Source organism: Microcaecilia unicolor, chromosome 6, assembly GCF_901765095.1.
Source record: "Microcaecilia unicolor chromosome 6, aMicUni1.1, whole genome shotgun sequence".
NCBI classification, from domain to species: Eukaryota; Metazoa; Chordata; class Amphibia; order Gymnophiona; family Siphonopidae; genus Microcaecilia; species Microcaecilia unicolor.
The window spans coordinates 180,764,130-180,783,245 of record NC_044036.1 but is presented as its reverse complement, the minus strand read 5'-3'; the positions used below and the strand labels follow the sequence as shown (position 1 = coordinate 180,783,245).

The 19,116-nt window shown below is 42.3% G+C and overlaps 1 protein-coding gene across 1 annotated transcript in view; it reads right to left on the bottom strand.

Annotated features, from left to right (window-relative positions):
* Window positions 1–4,402: 4,402 nt before the first annotated feature.
* The window catches only part of DNAH1 (dynein axonemal heavy chain 1), a 799,478-nt gene continuing 784,764 nt past the window's right edge, over window positions 4,403–19,116 (bottom strand). Inside the window, exons 77-78 of the mRNA XM_030205737.1 lie at window positions 12,435–12,669; window positions 4,403–6,060 (exon numbers count right to left, since the gene is read on the bottom strand). Coding sequence (XP_030061597.1) covers window positions 5,939–6,060; window positions 12,435–12,669 — 357 coding nt within the window. The 3' untranslated portion in view covers window positions 4,403–5,938. The remainder of the gene's footprint in view (window positions 6,061–12,434; window positions 12,670–19,116) is intronic.

The following is a 19,116-nucleotide window of genomic DNA, read 5'->3' as shown; positions in this document are numbered from 1 at the left end:
CCCGTACTCCTCCAGTGGTCACCAACCCCCTCCCACACTAAAACAATAAAACTAAAAACTTTTTTTGCCAGCCTGTATACCAGCCTCAAATGCCGTACCCACCTCCATGACAGCAGAATGTGTTCTATCCTCTGACAGCCTTTCCCTGGTTGTGATGTGGCTCTCGGGTGAGTGTGACACCTTTTCTGTAAGGTGCACTGCACAGTCACATCAGCAATGCATTGTGGTGGGTGTAGGGTAGTGGCCTCTACTCCCATGGTGCTTTCCCCCCATGCTAACTGGGTCAGAGTGTGCCCTGTTTTGTTTCCAGTAGTCCATGAGGTAGTTGCCATTTTTGTCAGCCAGTTTTAGATCCCTTTCATGTGTTACCCACGTTAGAGAACTTATTTCTTACCTTGAATGTTGCTAGGTGTGGTAGCCGTGTTAGTCCACTCTTAAAGGTTATCAATAGAAATCAAACAAAATAAAACATGGAAAAGAAAATAAGATGTTACCTTTTTTACTGTTTACTGATCAGAAGTAAACTTTGTTTACTGATCAGAAGTAAACTCCCAACACAGACGGAAAAAGAAAAGGGCACGTTTCCCTGTAACACATCCAGCTGCAAACTATGCCAAAACATTTCACAAGACCCCCACAGTCGTTCACAAGGGGAAAATATTCAACATAAAGGACTATTTTACATGCTCATCTTCCAATGTGGTATATATCATTCAGTGTAAAAAATGTAACGAAGGATGCTATATTGGAGAAACAGGCCAGATGCTTAAGACAAGATTCAATCTGCACAGACATCACATGAAAATAGCTGGTGCCAGTCAAGCCCCCACCCCTGTGGGCCAACACTTCACAAGACCAGAACACTGCACCAGTGATTTCACAGTAAGAATACTGAAAGGTAATTTTAAAACAATACAGGAACGTAAGACCTTTGAAATAAGAATGATTGAATATTTTGACACCCAACAAACAGGACTTAATAAGGATCTGGGTTTTCTAACCCATTATAAACCATAAAGCTGTATTTCTCTGTTTATTACCCTCCTCTCATCTACCAACACCCATCCTGTTAGAATATCAATGAAATGCTTTGATGTCCCCATGCATACCTCCACCCTCCCACTCTGTCAGACTGTCAAAGTAATGCTTTGATGTTTCTCTTATATATACTATCTGCTACCACATTTGCTTATTTCTGATCTGATGAAGAAGGGCAACCTTTGAAAGCTAATCAAGAAATGTATTAAGTTATGTCCAATAAAAAAGGTATCATCTTATTTTCTTTTCCATGTTTTATTTTGTTTGATTTCTATTGATAACCTTGAATGTTGCTGAAAGAGGGCATTGTACACCATTCTGCCAGCTCTGACCTACTGCTAATCTCAGCCCCAGGGAGACTCTTTGCCAGTGGGGCACAACCTCTGATCTGCAGTTAACTGTGAGTAAACGTGCTTATTCAAATAAAGGACTTTTTCAAAGAGATTAGTCTTCAGGTGTCAACTGGTGTGCCAAGGTTATACAGCAACAGCAAGTCCTGTCCCTGGAGCACTTTTAGTGGGTACCGCAGTGCACTTAAGGCAGGCGCACCCATGCCCACCCCCCCCCCTACCTGTAACACTTGTACTGGTAATGGGAGCCCTCCAAAACCCACTGTACTCAAATGTAGTTTCCCCCTTCACCCCTAAGAGCTACGGTAGTGTTGTACATTTGTGGGTAGTGGGTTTTTTTTGGGGGGGGGGGGCTCAGCACCCAAAGAAAGGGAGCTATGCATGTGGGAGTGTTTCCTGAAGTCCACCGCACTGACCCCTAAGGTGCCCAGTTGGTGTCCTGACATGTGAGGGGGACCAGTGCACTACAAATGCTGGCTCCTCCCACGACCAAATGCCTTGAATGTCGCCGGGTTTGAGATGGCCGGCAGTTTGTTCCATTATTGCAGAAAAACAAAACTGGCCATCTCAACCCGGGCGAACTCTGCCATTTGGCCGGGCTAAACCGTATTATCGAAAAAAAAGATGGCCGGCCATCTTTTTCGATAATACGATTCCGGCCAGCTGTTGTGCCGCCGCCAAAATAGATCGCCGGCCGTCTATTTCGCCGGCGAAGTTCAATTATGCCCCTCTATGTAACACACATATAATTCAATCATTTAAAGGAGGAGAGACCAGGGGCGTAGCTGGGCCCAGGCCCACCCAATTTCAGCCCAGGCCCGCCCAGCGCCAGCCCCAGCCCCAGCACCCATCGCCGGCCACTGTTGCTTTTCCTGTTGAGCAGCAGGGCCGGCGCTACAAAAAGAAGAAGCGCTAACGGCGCTAAGGATGAAAAATGTAAAAAAAAAAAAAAAGCGCGGCACCGGCAGGCACTGTCTAGGCAGCCTTGAGGCATTGGCTGCTGGCTCGCAGGCTCCTCCCGTCTCCTACGTCACTGCATTTGATTCCACTGCTTTGTTGTTTTTTATCTACTGTTTTGTAAGCAGTTGTGTGCCTTTTTTTTTTTTTTTTTTTAAGAAAATATAAATATACAATTAGACAAACCAAAAGGTCATATTACAAATCCAAATTAGGGCCTGATTACAAAGACACACATAAATTATTCCTTTTATTATTTCTTTTATTGGTCCTCTTCGCTGTTTTGTTTGTTGTTGTTGTTGTTTATGTGAAAAACCTCACATGTCCTTCCAAACCAAATATCCATTCAACGTAGGCAATATTTCACCTATGGTGTATCAGGGACAACAACATGACCTATTCAAAAGACTTGTTAAATGTATGCTCTTCGTTTTAATAGTAGTTTTCACTATGGAGTACTGTAGATAACAGCCACTATTAAACTGAAGAGCAATCCTTGCCAGAATTCTCCCCCTGGGTAGGTGCAGACGTTCCTGTGCTATGGCCTATGAATGTGAATATTACACGCTTTTTAAAATAGCTCCAAACCAAGGGAGTGTTCTGGGTCCTCGGGCAATAAGAATATAAGCATTGCCATCCGGGAATTGACCGAAGTCCATCAAAAGCCCGGTATCCTGTATCCAACAATAGCAGATCCAGGTCACAAGTACATGGCAAGATCCCATGGGACCTTAACTACCTTTCAAAAGTGATTAAATTAGATGGAAGTTAGGGGAGAGTGGAACCTACTGGTGTGGGCCCTCGGGCACTGCCCTATTCTTCCAAAAAAGCAAACAGGATGTTAGGAATTATTAGGAAAGGGATGGAAAACAAGACAAAGAATACTATAATGTTTCTGTATCACTCCATGTTGTGACCTCACCTTGAGTACTGCTTGCAATTCTGGTTGCCATATCTCAAAAAAGATATAGTGGTATTAGAAAAGATTCAAAGAAGAGCAACCGAAATGATAAAAGATATGAACTCCTCTCATGTGAAGAAAGGCTAAAGAGCTTAAGACTCTTCAGCTTGGAAAAGATATGGTTGGATGGGGGGAGGAGATATGATACAGGTCTACAAAATCCTGAGTGGTGTAGAACGGGTAGGTAGCATGGAATCTTGCTCTTGCTACTATTTGGGATTTTGTCAGGTACTCGTGACTTGGATTGGTCACTGTTGGAAGCAGGCTACTGGGCTAGATGGACCATCGGTCTGAGCTAGTATGGCTATTCTTATATCCTTATAATACTAGAGAGCACTGTGACAGGAACATAGAAACAGAGATAATGATAGCAGATAAAGACCATACAACCTATCCAGTCTACCCATCCACAAGCTCTGTCAAAAAGCCTCTGTAATTTTCCCATGCTTTCTTTAAGTCAGGTGGCATTTTCATCTCCACCTTCAATATTCAGTGTTATCACCTGTATGGCTAAATGACCAAAGTTAGGACTACTATTTATGCTGTCCTATTTGGTCACTTAGTTACGCAGACACGGACACTGAATACTGTTGGTTCCTCCCCAGCTCCGCCCTCAGAACAACCCTTCTCTGGTCCATTTCAAAAATGGCCAATGAGAGCGAGTATTCAGCAGCATTGTCTAGTTAAGTGCCACTGAATATCAGTGGCCAACCCATAGAGTTATTGTTTATTGAGATGAAGAGTTGAATATAAGATACACGGTGCTATTGATTCTGTGATTTGTTTTGTAATTTTTTGTTTACAGTGGGTTTATTTTTTGTTTAATTGGTAATTCCCAACTACTTCAAATTATTTTGAAGACAGATATGATGATTTTCTAAAACATTTTCCTTATAGATAAGTAAGCCAGCTTCATCAAATGTCCATCACAGTCAGTACATTCTGAATTATTATCATTAGATCATTCCTGTTGGTAGTGCTCTCATTAAGCTAATTACATGGAAGCTTCTGCTCTGCTACCTCTGTTTGAAATAAGACTAGAATGCATAGTAAATATATTTTATTATTACTTGAATACAATGTGTGGTGTTCCTTCTTTAACAACAATGAATGCTGGAGTACAGCAGGAATCAGCGACAATCACTGATTTGAACAAAACCAAATACAATAGAGAATAAGTACAGGATTTTCCAATAAACATTTACATCAGCTGTCTTTACACTTCCCTCTTTTTTTCCAAATTATTGGCTCTCAGATGTGTTACCAAAGATAGAATTAACAGCCAGCGGTCCTAATTTAAAAACATATCTGGTCTGAAATTGAAAAGATGCTAAATGCCTGAGGTAGGCACTTAGATTTTGGACTGAAAAGTTTCCTAAATTTAGACCTATTTACCTACATTTAGATACCTAAGTGAGACATATCTCCTGACCTGACTCTGCTCTCTTTGGGAACCTAAATTTAGATACACAGCAGGGGGAGAGTAATTTAGGAAGGCCTAGAACCTAATTTCTTATGTTGGGTAGATACAGTACTTCAATCTTTTCAATATTAGTGGCTTAGTCATTTGTAAAAGCTTTGATGTTTGTGAAATTTATAACAGCACTGCTCACTCAGGTCTGCAGTATTCACTCTTGGAGATGGCAAATATTTGGCACTATTACAGCTATTTGTTTAACCCTCATGTGGTGGCACGCAGGGACCTTATATATAATAATTAACACAGGTACAGTTGGCATAAAGTTGTTTATCTGTAGATTAATAGAGCTGATGTACTTTGTGTAGTTAATCTTGATGAGATGGCACTAAGTATCTTATTAGGGAGCTATTAGACATTGCTGGGGTTAGCAATCATGCTTAACACAGAAAAAATTAGACGAGACAACTTCCACAGTATGTGTAAACCTTATACAGTTAACATGAGGCATGGTGCATCAGCATGATAGATCCTACATCTGTAACTTTAAAGCAGTAATGCTTAATGTGAGGCTTAAAAAAGCCTGGTGTGAAATAATACTTATTCAATAACATTCAAATAAAGGGAAGAGGAGAATGTGGTACTTTAAGTCTCAGCTCTTATGGGGGCAGTTCCGTAACTAAGTGCTTTCATTTAGGTGCCCTGAGGGCACAGGGTAGAAGCCTATTCTATAATGGAACCTAAAATGCCTAAGTTCCATTGTAACAGATACTAGTGTAACTCTGTATCAACATGCCTAAAATTTATGCCAGCAATAGAGTTGGTGTAAGTGCATGTAACGTACAGTATTCTGTAAATTACATAAGTTGAAACCCCACCTATGTCCTGCCCTTGTTCCAACCATGTGTATGCCCCCTTGCAAATATTTGATATGCAAGATAGGTGTGTATTTACAGAAGAGTACATAGGCAGAATATTGGTATGCTAGCATTCTAACGCATGTATAAATGTTAGCACCTAGATTATAGAATTACCTCCTAAATGACCAGAGTTGAGAATCACTTCTCTTAGACATATCACAGAACTCCACAAAGGACACTGGAGAGGCTGAGGGCAAGAGGTGCAAAATAATTAGTATTTGGTACAGTCGTAGAACAGGAAGATGCTTTCTATTGAGGTTTGAGAGACTATGATCACACAATGAACTTGCAGACATTAATAATCCAAGGCACAGATCAGTGCCACACCGCGTTTGATCCAGTGTTTCTGTGCTTTTGTGCTGGGAATTTCGACTGCGATTACGTAGTTGGTAGAATGACCAGTGGTTGACAGGGTACCTAAAATAAACATAAAAATGTAAAAACAAAACATATTATTTTTCATTTTTTTAAATCTCAGCATTGGGCCATCATCCCTAACTTTGCCAATAAGACAATTGATGAGTTGTAAAACTTTTGTTATGCTCTTCATTTCCTACAAAGTATGGGATGAATGATTTAGTAGGCACATTTTTTCCCTTCTTGCTGAATTATCCACAACACTATTTCCAGTCACTGAGGGAAAAGAGGACTTGAATTTAGGTTTCTTTACATTAGCATTTATAACATGTTGAAATGTGCACTCTTTCCAACTGAAATACAGTGGTGGAAATAAGTATTTGATCCCTTGCTGATTTTGTAAGTTTGCCCACTGACAAAGACATGAGCAGCCCATAATTGAAGGGTAGGTTTTTGGTAACAGTGAGAGATAGCACATCACAAATTAAATCCGGAAAATCACATTGTGGAAAGTATATGAATTTATTTGCATTCTGCAGAGGGAAATAAGTATTTGATCCCCCACCAACCAGTAAGAGATCTGGCCCCTACAGACCAGGTAGATGCTCCAAATCAACTCGTTACCTGCATGACAGACAGCTGTCGGCAATGGTCACCTGTATGAAAGACACCTGTCCACAGACTCAGTGAATCAGTCAGACTCTAACCTCTACAAAATGGCCAAGAGCAAGGAGCTGTCTAAGGATGTCAGGGACAAGATCATACACCTGCACAAGGCTGGAATGGGCTACAAAACCATCAGTAAGACGCTGGGCGAGAAGGAGACAACTGTTGGTGCCATAGTAAGAAAATGGAAGAAGTACAAAATGACTGTCAATCGACAAAGATCTGGGGCTCCACGCAAAATCTCACCTCGTGGGGTATCCTTGATCATGAGGAAGGTTAGAAATCAGCCTACAACTACAAGGGGGGAACTTGTCAATGATCTCAAGGCAGCTGGGACCACTGTCACCACGAAAACCATTGGTAACACATTACGACATAACGGATTGCAATCCTGCAGTGCCCGCAAGGTCCCCCTGCTCCGGAAGGCACATGTGACGGCCCGTCTGAAGTTTGCCAGTGAACACCTGGATGATGCCGAGAGTGATTGGGAGAAGGTGCTGTGGTCAGATGAGACAAAAATTGAGCTCTTTGGCATGAACTCAACTCGCCGTGTTTGGAGGAAGAGAAATGCTGCCTATGACCCAAAGAACACCGTTCCCACTGTCAAGCATGGAGGTGGAAATGTTATGTTTTGGGGGTGTTTCTCTGCTAAGGGCACAGGACTACTTCACCGCATCAATGGGAGAATGGATGGGGCCATGTACCGTACAATTCTGAGTGACAACCTCCTTCCCTCCGCCAGGGCCTTAAAAATGGGTCGTGGCTGGGTCTTCCAGCACGACAATGACCCAAAACATACAGCCAAGGCAACAAAGGAGTGGCTCAGGAAGAAGCACATTAGGGTCATGGAGTGGCCTAGCCAGTCACCAGACCTTAATCCCATTGAAAACTTATGGAGGGAGCTGAAGCTGCGAGTTGCCAAGCGACAGCCCAGAACTCTTAATGATTTAGAGATGATCTGCAAAGAGGAGTGGACCAAAATTCCTCCTGACATGTGTGCAAACCTCATCATCAACTACAGAAGACGTCTGACCGCTGTGCTTGCCAACAAGGGTTTTGCCACCAAGTATTAGGTCTTGTTTGCCAGAGGGATTAAATACTTATTTCCCTCTGCAGAATGCAAATAAATTCATATACTTTCCACAATGTGATTTTCCGGATTTAATTTGTGATGTGCTATCTCTCACTGTTACCAATAACCTACCCTTCAATTATGGGCTGCTCATGTCTTTGTCAGTGGGCAAACTTACAAAATCAGCAAGGGATCAAATACTTATTTCCACCACTGTATGTACTTTGACTTCTTCTACCCTATTTTGCAAAGCGCTTAAGACATATTTCTTTACTGTACAGGTATCCTGATTAATAATAATGTAATCTTTCACTACTTTCAATGTTATTGTTTTGATTATAAAATGATATGAAATCTCCTTCCACGGGAGATTCCAAGATGACAGCTGGCTTTCACGACTAGCTGCAGCATTATTCCTAGCTCATGCCTAAAAGAAGAGGAAGGGCAGCTGCCCGTGCCCCCCAGACCCCTTCCCAGATACCTGGACCGATTGATCGGTTCCTTTTGCCGCAGAGGGTTAGTGGAAGTGATCCCGGGACTCGCCCGAATTTGGACGCTGGCGACGGTGAGGAGCCTTCGGCGTCTTTCGTGCCTGAAACAGCATTCAGCCCCGTGGAGAGAACTTCGCCCCCGCAACCAGTAGCAACGAGTTCCCCGCTCCTGGGGGCAACGGCGTCTTCCCGAAGGGGTTCTTTGATGTCAGAATCGCTGGGGACCCAAGAACAGCTTGTAGCAGTGGGAGACGAGGCTAAAGCCTCTCGAAGAAACTCGTTTGCCTGGAGAGACTTTGCGAGGAATGGAAGCGATGGGGGAGAAGAAAGCTGGACAAGGATTTATTTTTCCTGTAGGTTTGACTACCAAACCGAAAGAGGTAACATTAGATTCACTGTGGGATCTTATGTTCCAGCTGGGACAAATGTTTCTTGCCTCTGCAACTACACAAACTCAGCAAATAAACGATATGGAACAGAAAACTGAAAAACAAGGAACTGAGGTAGAAACAATTTCTTCTAGACTAGATACAATGGAACAAAAAATACAAAAGCTAGAGAATATACAACTGACTATTGTTAAAGACATATCTAGCCTAAGAATTAAGACTGAGAACTTTGAGAATTACACCAGGAATCAAAAATTGCACTTTGTAAACTTCCCCTATGTTCCTATGATAAAACCTGGGGACATGTTAAGAAGATATTTGCTTGAAAATCTTTGTATACCAGAAATTAATTTACCACCGTTTTCAAAGGTTTTCTATCTTCCTCAAAAAATGCCTTTACAACAGAGTTTGAATGTAACAGCTCTTCTTGAGACATCGGATACCCAACAGGCCACGGCGGCAACTCTTGTTGCAACCGTGGCCTTAGTTCCTGACAAAGTATGGTTGTTCCAGATGTTTTTTAAGCATAGGGAGAAACCATTTCTTGGTCTTTGAATTTCCTTATTCCCGGATTTCTCAAGAGAGACTCAAAAGAAAAGGAAACAATTTCTCACAATGAAAACGGCAGTAATTCAAGCAGGAGGTACTTTTTTTTTTTAGATACCCCTGCAAGTGTATAATTAGGTTTGATAATGTCAAATATGTGTTTACAGATCCGCCTCAGCTTTCAAAACTTATCGCTTCCAAGACGACAACCGGAGTATCATAAATATTGAATCACCAATCCCTTCGTGAAAGCTATTTTCTTTTATTTAAATTTGTCTTTTGATTAATCTCCTCTTTTTTCTTGATCTTGGAATCCCATTTGTGGACTTGAGTGATAAAATTGGCAATGTTAGCTATACCTTAAGAAAAATCTAAAGATTTAACTTAATTTTATCACTTTCTTTTCAAGAGGCTGTACTTGATTATAAATATTGTAAATTAATAATAAAAAAAAGAAATCTCCTTCCACTTGGGAAGCTTCTTCATTCCGTACTCCGCTTTGCACCATTTTGTTTAAAGGTGGATTATAAATCCCCAAATAGAATAGAATAGAATTATTGGCAATGAATTTGCAACAATTTGGATTTGCACACACATCTTGCTAAGAACTATTCTACAGAGATGTGTGTGCAAAGTTTTTAGCGCATAATTGAAAAGGTGTTGTGACCATGGGAGTGGCATGGGCAGGTCAGGGGCATTCAGTATTATAGAATTTGGGGGCTCCACACCTAATTTATGCCCTGGGATTTACACCAGGTTTCAGTTGGTATAAATCCTCGTGCCTAAAGTTCAGCACGGATCCTGGCGCTACACGCTATTCTATAAAGGACACCCATCCCAGAGTGCACTTTATAGAATACCAATCAGCACTGATATCTTTCGGTGCTGAATTTTGCATGCCATTTACTGAATCTAGCCCCTAGGCAAGAATTCAGTAAATGGTGCCCAAAGTTACACACCGATAAGATCCATGCTAAAGTAGAATTCCGCAAATGACAATCTGCGCAGAGCACACTTTACAAATACTAGTTTAGCACAGATCTTGCACCTAATTTTGGGCACGACACTTATGCCTGCCAAAACTTGGTGTAAATACTGGCGCCCAACTAATGGCAGTTAGGCATAGAAATGACATTATTCTATAGCACTGTGCTTAAATCCTGGGAATGTCCCTGACCCGCCCATGCCCCTCCCATGGCCACGCCTCCTTTTGAGTTGCACACTATGAAATTTAGGCACGATGTGATAGAATGGGGCTTGGAGCAGATCCACGTGTAATTCCTAATTATTGGCAATTTAGTACTTAACACTTATTGATTGTTAACGCCTAATTAGTTTGCACGCAGATCTGTCATCAGTGCCCACATTTCCGTGTCCAACTTTGCGCGACCTACATAGAATCCACTAGATAGAGGGTAATTCTATAAATTTAGGTGTAATGGCAAGTTTGGCACACCAAATCCATTACATTCAATTTCGAAAATTTTTGAAAACATATTTGTTTCAGAATACGTTTGAAAATAATCTGTGATGAAAGGCAGTATTAGGTAGAATGAATATACAGCACAATTATATGTTTAGTTCATGTATTTGTTATGAATGGCTATTCAGTAAGCATTGGTGTTTCTTATTTTTTTGAATGGTTGTTTTAGCTTGCTTTCCTTTCAAATCGATGGAGTTCTTTTATGTTTGTTTTCATTAATGATTTTTATATCAATATGTAAACCGTTCTGTTTTGTGAATACAATTTGAAACGGTATAGTAAATGAATAAACGATAAACGATACAGAATATTAGTGCGAGATGGCAGTCACGTGACAACATTTGGGCGCACCCACTTATGCCATGTCAACAGCAAGCATAAATGTGCGTGCCTAAATGTGGCATCCTGAGTGCACAGCTGACAGCACTCTATAAGTTGCAGGTGTAGTTTATTGACATGCTCATGCCCTGCCCTTGACCCCTCCCATGTGAATGCCCTCTTGCAGTTACATGTTAGAAGATTTAGATGCCAAGTTCCTGCTATTTCACCCTCGTTTTGGCATGTAACTTCCACTGTAGTGCAGACATAAGAACATAAGAGTAGCCATACTGGGATCTTGCTAGGTACTTGTGACCTGGATTGGCCATTGTTGGAAACAGGATACTGGGCTTGATCGACATTTGGTCTGTCACAGTATGGCAACACTTTTGGTCTTATGTGTTACATAAGAATATATGAATAGCTATACTGGGTCAGACCAATGGTCCATCTAGCCCAGTATCCTGTTTTCCAAACAGTGGCCAAGCCAGGTCACAAGTACCCGGCAGAAACCCAAATCATGGCAACATTCCATGTAGAACCCCAAAGAATAGCAAGATTCTGGAATCCTAAAGAGTGACGATTCCATTCAGAATCTCAGATAGTAGCAATGTTCCATACTACAAATCCCAGGTGTTGCTTCCCATGTCTGTCTCAACAGCAGACTATGGACTTTTCCTCCAGGAATTTGTCCAAACCTTTTTTAAACTCAGATACACTAACCGCTGTTACCACATCCTCCAGCAAAGAGTTCCAGAGCTTAACTATTCGTTGAGTGAAAAAATATTCCTTCCTATTTGTTTTAAAAGTATTTCCATGCCATACATACTGAACTGGCACCTAAGTTTTGGTGCATTACATAGAATGAAGGGGATAATGTGTATTTTCAAAAGTATGTGCATACATGAAAACTCTTTCCTAACTTAGTTCAGGTGAAGTTATATTTGCATAGGTTGTATGTGTGTAATGTTGTGTACATATTGGATTACTATTGTATATGAATCTATTTCCATGCTTTATGTGCACAAATGGCTTTTGAGACTGCCCTCTTTTGACAGTCCGTGTGTAAGAAAGTTCAAAGTCAAATTGCTTTACAATCCTGAGCTGCTCAGCCTCTCTCTAAGGCAACTTAATTTGAAAGAAAGCCTTCTGGCAGGTAGGGAGGTAGGAAGCTTGGGATTTGAATGACTGGAGAATGAAATCCTCTATATCAAAAGAGACAAAACTTTACTTCCTGTCAATGAATACAGTAGATCTTTTGGCATTAGTTTTTTGTAGTAGCTCAATGTACAGTAAATATTTTTCTGTTCCTGGAGGGCTCACAATCTCAATTTGTACGCAAGACAAAGGGTTAAGTGACTTGCCCAAGATCACAAAGAGCAGCAGTTGGATTTGAACTCTGGATTCGTAGAGTATCAGGCCACTGCTCTAAACCATTAAGCTATTCCTTCACTTCAGTGGACTCTTACCTGCACGGGTTAGGGTCTTGTAGATGGGGCACAGATAGAATCCTGTCGCTGGCGTTTTGCGGTTTGGAACAGGAATTAACCAGATGACAGCCATCTCTGTATAAAGCTCTTTGGGTCGTGACTCAGATAACTGAGAAGTGGTAGGATCCCAGCGTGCTCCCTCGACGTACAGGCCATGAATATAGCAACCTTCAGAGGGTCGCTCCGTTAACTCTGCTACTGACTCGCTCAGGACCTGATGCAGAAAGAAAAATGGAGGAGAGATGTCACTATTTGCAGAAGTAATGTACTAGTAATGTAACTCTCACATTTGACGGCACTAGTAATTACCAATTTGGAGTGTGTGGAAAAAAGGGACACGTAGCTATCTTCAGAAAGAAGTGGGTGAGTAATGAAAGAAGAAGCTGAACATCCTGTTCAGGGTTCCTTGGCAGGCGTTTGGAATCAAAAGGGGAGTCTGACTGTCAGAATGGTGGAGAGTCCAAGAAATAAAAGCTTGGAGCACCAGAGCAGCCGAGGATGAGCTTGGGATTTTACCGTAGAAACCCCACACAGAGATGACATCAATGTGGGAACAGAAAGAGATAAGGAGGATAATACAGGAGAGAAGAGAGTAGAAACAGAAGTATAACTCCAGATACCCTTGGTACCTTTGCCCTTAGAACAACAAGAGAAATACATTCATTTGAAGAACAGGTCTGAAGGTGTGTGAAGATCCCGAGGCACAAAGAAGAAGCTATCAGGAGTGTGGTTAACAGTGTTGAAGTTTACAGAATGTCTTATGAACTGTGCTACAGAAGAAATGGAATGAAGATATATCATGTGATTGCATCTGTTTGAACAATGAATATAGTTTGCTGTTTGGAATACCATCTGTGGGTTTGTGACAGTTTTTGGAAGTGTGCCTAAGCCCAGGGCCTTGCAAAGGTGGATCTATTCCCCCATTCAGAGAATCCACTCCAGTTTTTTTCCCCATAAGTGGAACCCGGACTAGTGAGACCACTGAGTATTGATAGAGCGCCCAGAATAGGAGCTTCATATACATCAAGCTCAGTTTTCAACTCAGGAAGTCACACTATAGAATGTCTTCCCTCCAAAAAGTTGCATGGTAGAGGAATCTCATATGAGAAGCAGGACTGAATTGACACTATTTGGTCTTAGGCAAACATTTATTCATCTAATGTATAGCAAGCTCTCCTCAAAGGCTACAAAGTAATTAACAAAACCTATTTTTAAGAAGTGCAATTAAAAATAAAGTCATAACATTAGAATATTCAGATCCATTTGTGGGACCTGATTCTCTGTCACCGCACACCCCCTCCAGGGATCTTCATTTATGTCTTTCCCCTGCCATCCCTAGGCTGTCCTTCCCTTAGACTACTGCTCCTGAAGTGACTTGGGAAACTGCAGGGATGGGCTCTAGATGTAGTGGCAGTTGCAGGTTGCAAATGAGCATGTGAACTTAATCATATACTCACCGCCCTGCCTCACACACAAGAGGGCCATGATGCATCCTATGAATGTACGGTGCTTTAGTTCTTGTTCTTGTAAGGCGTACAAAACCCCAACCTTGGCTGACTTCTAATATCCGCTACCTACGTTCCTGTACCCGCTCCGCCGAACGCCTCTGGCAGAAATCTCGGGCCCTTGCTGATTTCTTACACTAAGTTCATGCTGACCTCCTTCCAATCTGCTCTTTTACGTGCCAAACAGGATTATTATATCCAACTGACCAACTCTCTTGGCTCTAATCCTCGACTTCTCTTCACCACATTGAACTCTCTCCTCAAGGTGCCCCCTCCCCCAACTCCCCCTTCATTATCTCCTCAGACCCTTGCTGAATTCTTTCACAACAAGGTTCAAAAGATAAACCTTGCTTTCTCTACCTCACCAGCTCTCCCTCCTCTAGTCCGTTCCCCTCTCTCTCCTTCCCCTCATTCCCTTTCCTCCTTTCCTGAAGTTACTATTGAGGAAACTACACTTCTTCTTTCTTCCTCAAAATGTACCACCTGTTCCTCTGATCCCATTCCCACCCACCTTCTTAATGCCATCTCTCCTGCTCTTATTCCTTTTATCTGTCACATTCTCAACCTCTCACTTTCCACTGCGACTGTCCCTGCTGCCTTTAAACATGATGTGGTCACACCTCTCCTTAAGAAGCCTTCACTTGACCCTACTTGTCCCTCTAATTACCGACCCATCTCCCTCCTTCCTTTTCTCTCCAAATTACTTGAGCGTGCTGTTCACCGCCGCTGCCTTGATTTTCTCTCCTCACATGCTATTCTTGACCCACTACAATCTGGTTTTCGCCCTCTCCACTCAACCGAAACTGCGCTTACTAAAGTCTCCAATGACCTATTACTGGCTAAATCCAGAGGTCAATATTCCATCCTCATTCTTCTTGATCTTTCCACTGCTTTTGACACTGTCGATCACAGCATACTTCTCAATACCCTGTCCTCACTTGGATTCCAGGGCTCTGTCCTTTCCTGGTTCTCTTCCTACCTCTCCCTCCGCACCTTTAGTGTTTACTCTGGTGGATCCTCTTCTACTTCTATCCCTCTGCCTGTCGGCGTACCTCAGGGTTCTGTTCTTGGTCCCCTCCTCTTTTCTATCTACACTTCTTCCCTTGGTTCATTAATCTCATCCCATGGCTTTTCCTACCATCTCTATGCTGATGACTCCCAAATCTACCTTTCTACCCCTGATATCTCACCTTGCATCCAAACCAAAGTTTCAGCGTGCTTGTCTGACATTGCTGCCTGGATGTCTCAACGCCACCTGAAATTAAATATGACCAAAACCGAGCTTCTCATTTTCCCCCCCAAACCCACCTCCCCGCTCCCCCTGTTTCCTATTTCTGTTGATGGCTCTCTCATTCTCCCTGTCTCCTCAGCTCGAAACCTTGGGGTCATCTTTGACTCTTCTCTCTCCTTCTCTGCTCATATCCAGCAGACCGCCAAGACCTGTCGTTTCTTTCTTTACAACATCCGTAAAATCCGCCCCTTTCTTTCCGAGCACTCTACCAAAACCCTCATCCACACCCTTGTCACCTCTCGTTTAGACTACTGCAATCTGCTTCTTGCTGGCCTCCCACTTAGTCACCTCTCCCCTCTCCAGTCGGTTCAAAACTCTGCTGCCCGTCTCATCTTCCGCCAGGGTCGCTTTACTCATACTACCCCTCTCCTCAAGACCCTTCACTGGCTCACCTCTCCCCTCTCCAGTCGGTTCAAAACTCTGCTGCCCGTCTCATCTTCCGCCAGGGTTGCTTTACTCATACTACCCCTCTCCTCAAGACCCTTCACTGGCTCCCTATCTGTTTTCGCATCCTGTTCAAACTTCTTCTACTAACCTATAAATGTATTCACTCTGCTGCTCCCCAGTATCTCTCCACACTCGTCCTTCCCTACACCCCTTCCCGTGCACTCCGCTCCATGGATAAATCCTTCTTATCTGTTCCCTTCTCCACTACTGCCAACTCCAGACTTCGCGCCTTCTGTCTCGCTGCACCCTACGCCTGGAATAAACTTCCTGAGCCCCTACGTCTTGCCCCATCCTTGGCCACCTTTAAATCTAGACTGGATGCCCACCTCTTTAACATTGCTTTTGACTCGTAACCACTTGTAACCACTCGCCTCCACCTACCCTCCTCTCTTCCTTCTCGTTCACATTAATTGATTTGATTTGCTTACTTTATTATTTTTTGTCTATTAGATTGTAAGCTCTTTGAGCAGGGACTGTCTTTTTCTATGTTTGTGCAGCGCTGCGCACGCCTTGTAGTGCTATAGAAATGCTAAATAGTAGTAGTAGTAGTAACTCACTCATAACATGCTGACATACTCAAGCCCATACCCTGAAGGTTATCTGGATACTCTGGAGGGAAGGGGAGGAACTGAGTCTACAGTACAGATCTATGAAATAGAGGAGGGAGAAGGAGTAGAGACAGGTGAGCATGATGTTAGGGTCAGATGTGGATACAGGGAACGACCGGAGCCTTTTAGGAGGTAATTATCTAACTGGGCACCATTAGGAGCCTAGTTACCTAGGTTCTGTTATTGAATACTATTTTAACACGGTATCATTAAGGTGCCAGAACTTACATTAGCCACAGAGCTCGCGTAAGTTCGGGCATCCATTAAATGCACCAGGGATGTGTGCAGCTTACAGTATTCTGAAAGATATTTTCATAAGTGAAGACCCCTCCTATATCCTGCCCCATGCTCTGCCTATGTGTATGTTCCTCTTTAAGTATGCAAGATAGGCATGGATTAACAGAATATTGCTTAGGTGGCATGCTGGCGTATATGCAGAATGTCCAGTTTACAGAAAAGCCCTTTTAGAGAGCAATTCTGTAACAGGGTGCCCAAGTACAGCCACCTAGAGGGCTCCCGACTGAACAATATTCTACAAAGCTTTATACAACAGCAGGTATATATGCACATATGCAGTTAGGCCACCTATAGAGTGGTGTAAATGCACCTAAATGCCAGCAATATGTGGTTAACTCACATCATTCTATAGGTTATGTGTGCAAGTATGAGTTCTGCCCATGTGTACACCCACCTGTTAAAAACACACTATGTAATATATGTGCATACTTACAGAATACACTTAAGCAGACTTTTGGCACATGCACCAGCTCGTACCAGCACGGAGCAGGTATGGGGCTTTTTGAGTAGGGCTAGTTTATAAAGCTATACAGGCACACATGTTGCCTGTATAAAGCACGTTTAACATGTGTGCCTATCATGCCTTTGTAAAGCAGACATAATGGGCTAGATTCTACATATCATGCCTAAAATTAATAAGATTACTAGATAAGTTCGGGATCGGTGGAAACATACTTAGCTGATCAAGGGTTTCCTAACCACAAGAACATATCAAGTAAAATCAAACTCAAACATATCAACACCATGGAAAGCAGACTGTGGAGTACCACAAGGATCACCACTATCACCAAACCTCTTCAACCTAATGATGACCCCACTAGCCAAGTCCTTATCCAACCAAGGCTTTAACCCTTTCATCTATGCAGACGATGTCACAATATACATACCTTACAAATCTAACCTGACAGAAATCACCAATGAAATCAAGAACAGCTTGTACATTATGGACTCTTGGGCTAATGCATTTTAACTAAAACTCAACAAAGAAAAAACACACTGTCTCATCCTCTCATCCCAACACAGCGCGGACAACCCCACAATCATCAACACCCCAGATTACACCCTCCCCATCTCAGACAGCCTGAAAATCCTCGGCGTTACTATGGACTGCTACTTAACACTAGAGAGCCAAGTGACATCCACGACAAAGAAAATGTTCCACTCAATGTGGAAGCTCAAACGAGTGAAGCAATTCTTCCCAAGGGAAACATTTCGCAACCTGGTACAATCAATGGTACTAAACCATGTAGACTACTGCAATGGGATCTATGCGGGATGTAAAGAACACACCTTAAGGTAACTTCAGACCACTCAAAACACAGCAGCTAGGCTTATCTTCGGAAAAATGCGATTTGAAAGCACAAAACCCCTCCGCGAAAAACTACACTGGCTCCCAATCAAAGAATGCATTGCTTTCAAAATCTGCACTCTGGTTCACAAAATTATCTACGGTGAAGCCCCGGGATACATGACAGACTTGATCGACCTACCAACTAGAAACACATCCGAATCAACAAGAGCGTACCTAAATCTACACAACCCAAGCTACAAAGGACTCAAATACAAATCAACCTACACATCCAGTTTTTCCTACATAAGCACACAACTGTGGAACGCATTACCAAAAGTCTTGAAAACTATGTACGATCACCTAAACTTCCAGAAAACACTAAAAACTAACCTGTTTAAAAAGGCATACCCGGCCGATCCAGCATAAATGCCTGATAACTGCAACACAACAAAACTAAATTATGTAATGAACATACCACAACTCTTCCGTTATACAATGCCCTAATGTGGCTGTGCCACATGAACTTTATTTTACCACAACATCACTTTGTATTTGTTCACACCGGAGTCTGCAAACGCCCTCTCCGGTACTATGTAAGCCACATTGAGCCTACAAATAGGTGGGAAAATGTGGGATACAAATGTAACAAATAAATAAATAAATAAAATTAAAAAATCAGCACTGAAAAAAAATACATCTAGGCATATTCTCTAAACTAGGCACGGTTTATAGAATATGCCTAAATCTAGGCATGATTTATAGAATGTACCCAACACCCGTTTTCTGCGACTATATTTACACCAATGAAAATCTAGTGTAAATGCCTAAATTACATGCGGAACAGGCATATTCTATAACAGGGCACATAAATTCTAGGAATGTCCATGATCTGCCATGCCCATGCTTCCCTTTTCAGATCCTTGTCTTAGAATTTACATGCATCACTTTATAGAATATGCTTAGACATTTGTGCGCATAAATTCTAATTAATGGCAATTTGTGTCAATAATTGCTTGATAAGTTCAATTTATCGGCACTGATTGGCTTGTTAAGCTATTTAAGTTGCGCGCGGAACTCAAGTCACATTAGAATCTGGGCAAATGTGTACAAATGTGCTTTCCCTGCCTGGGGCGCTCTTTTATAAAATTACCCTATAGGAAGGGGGAAAGGGAAGCTGTGAATGTCTCCTGCTTGGGATACAAACCTTCAGTAGATTATTAAC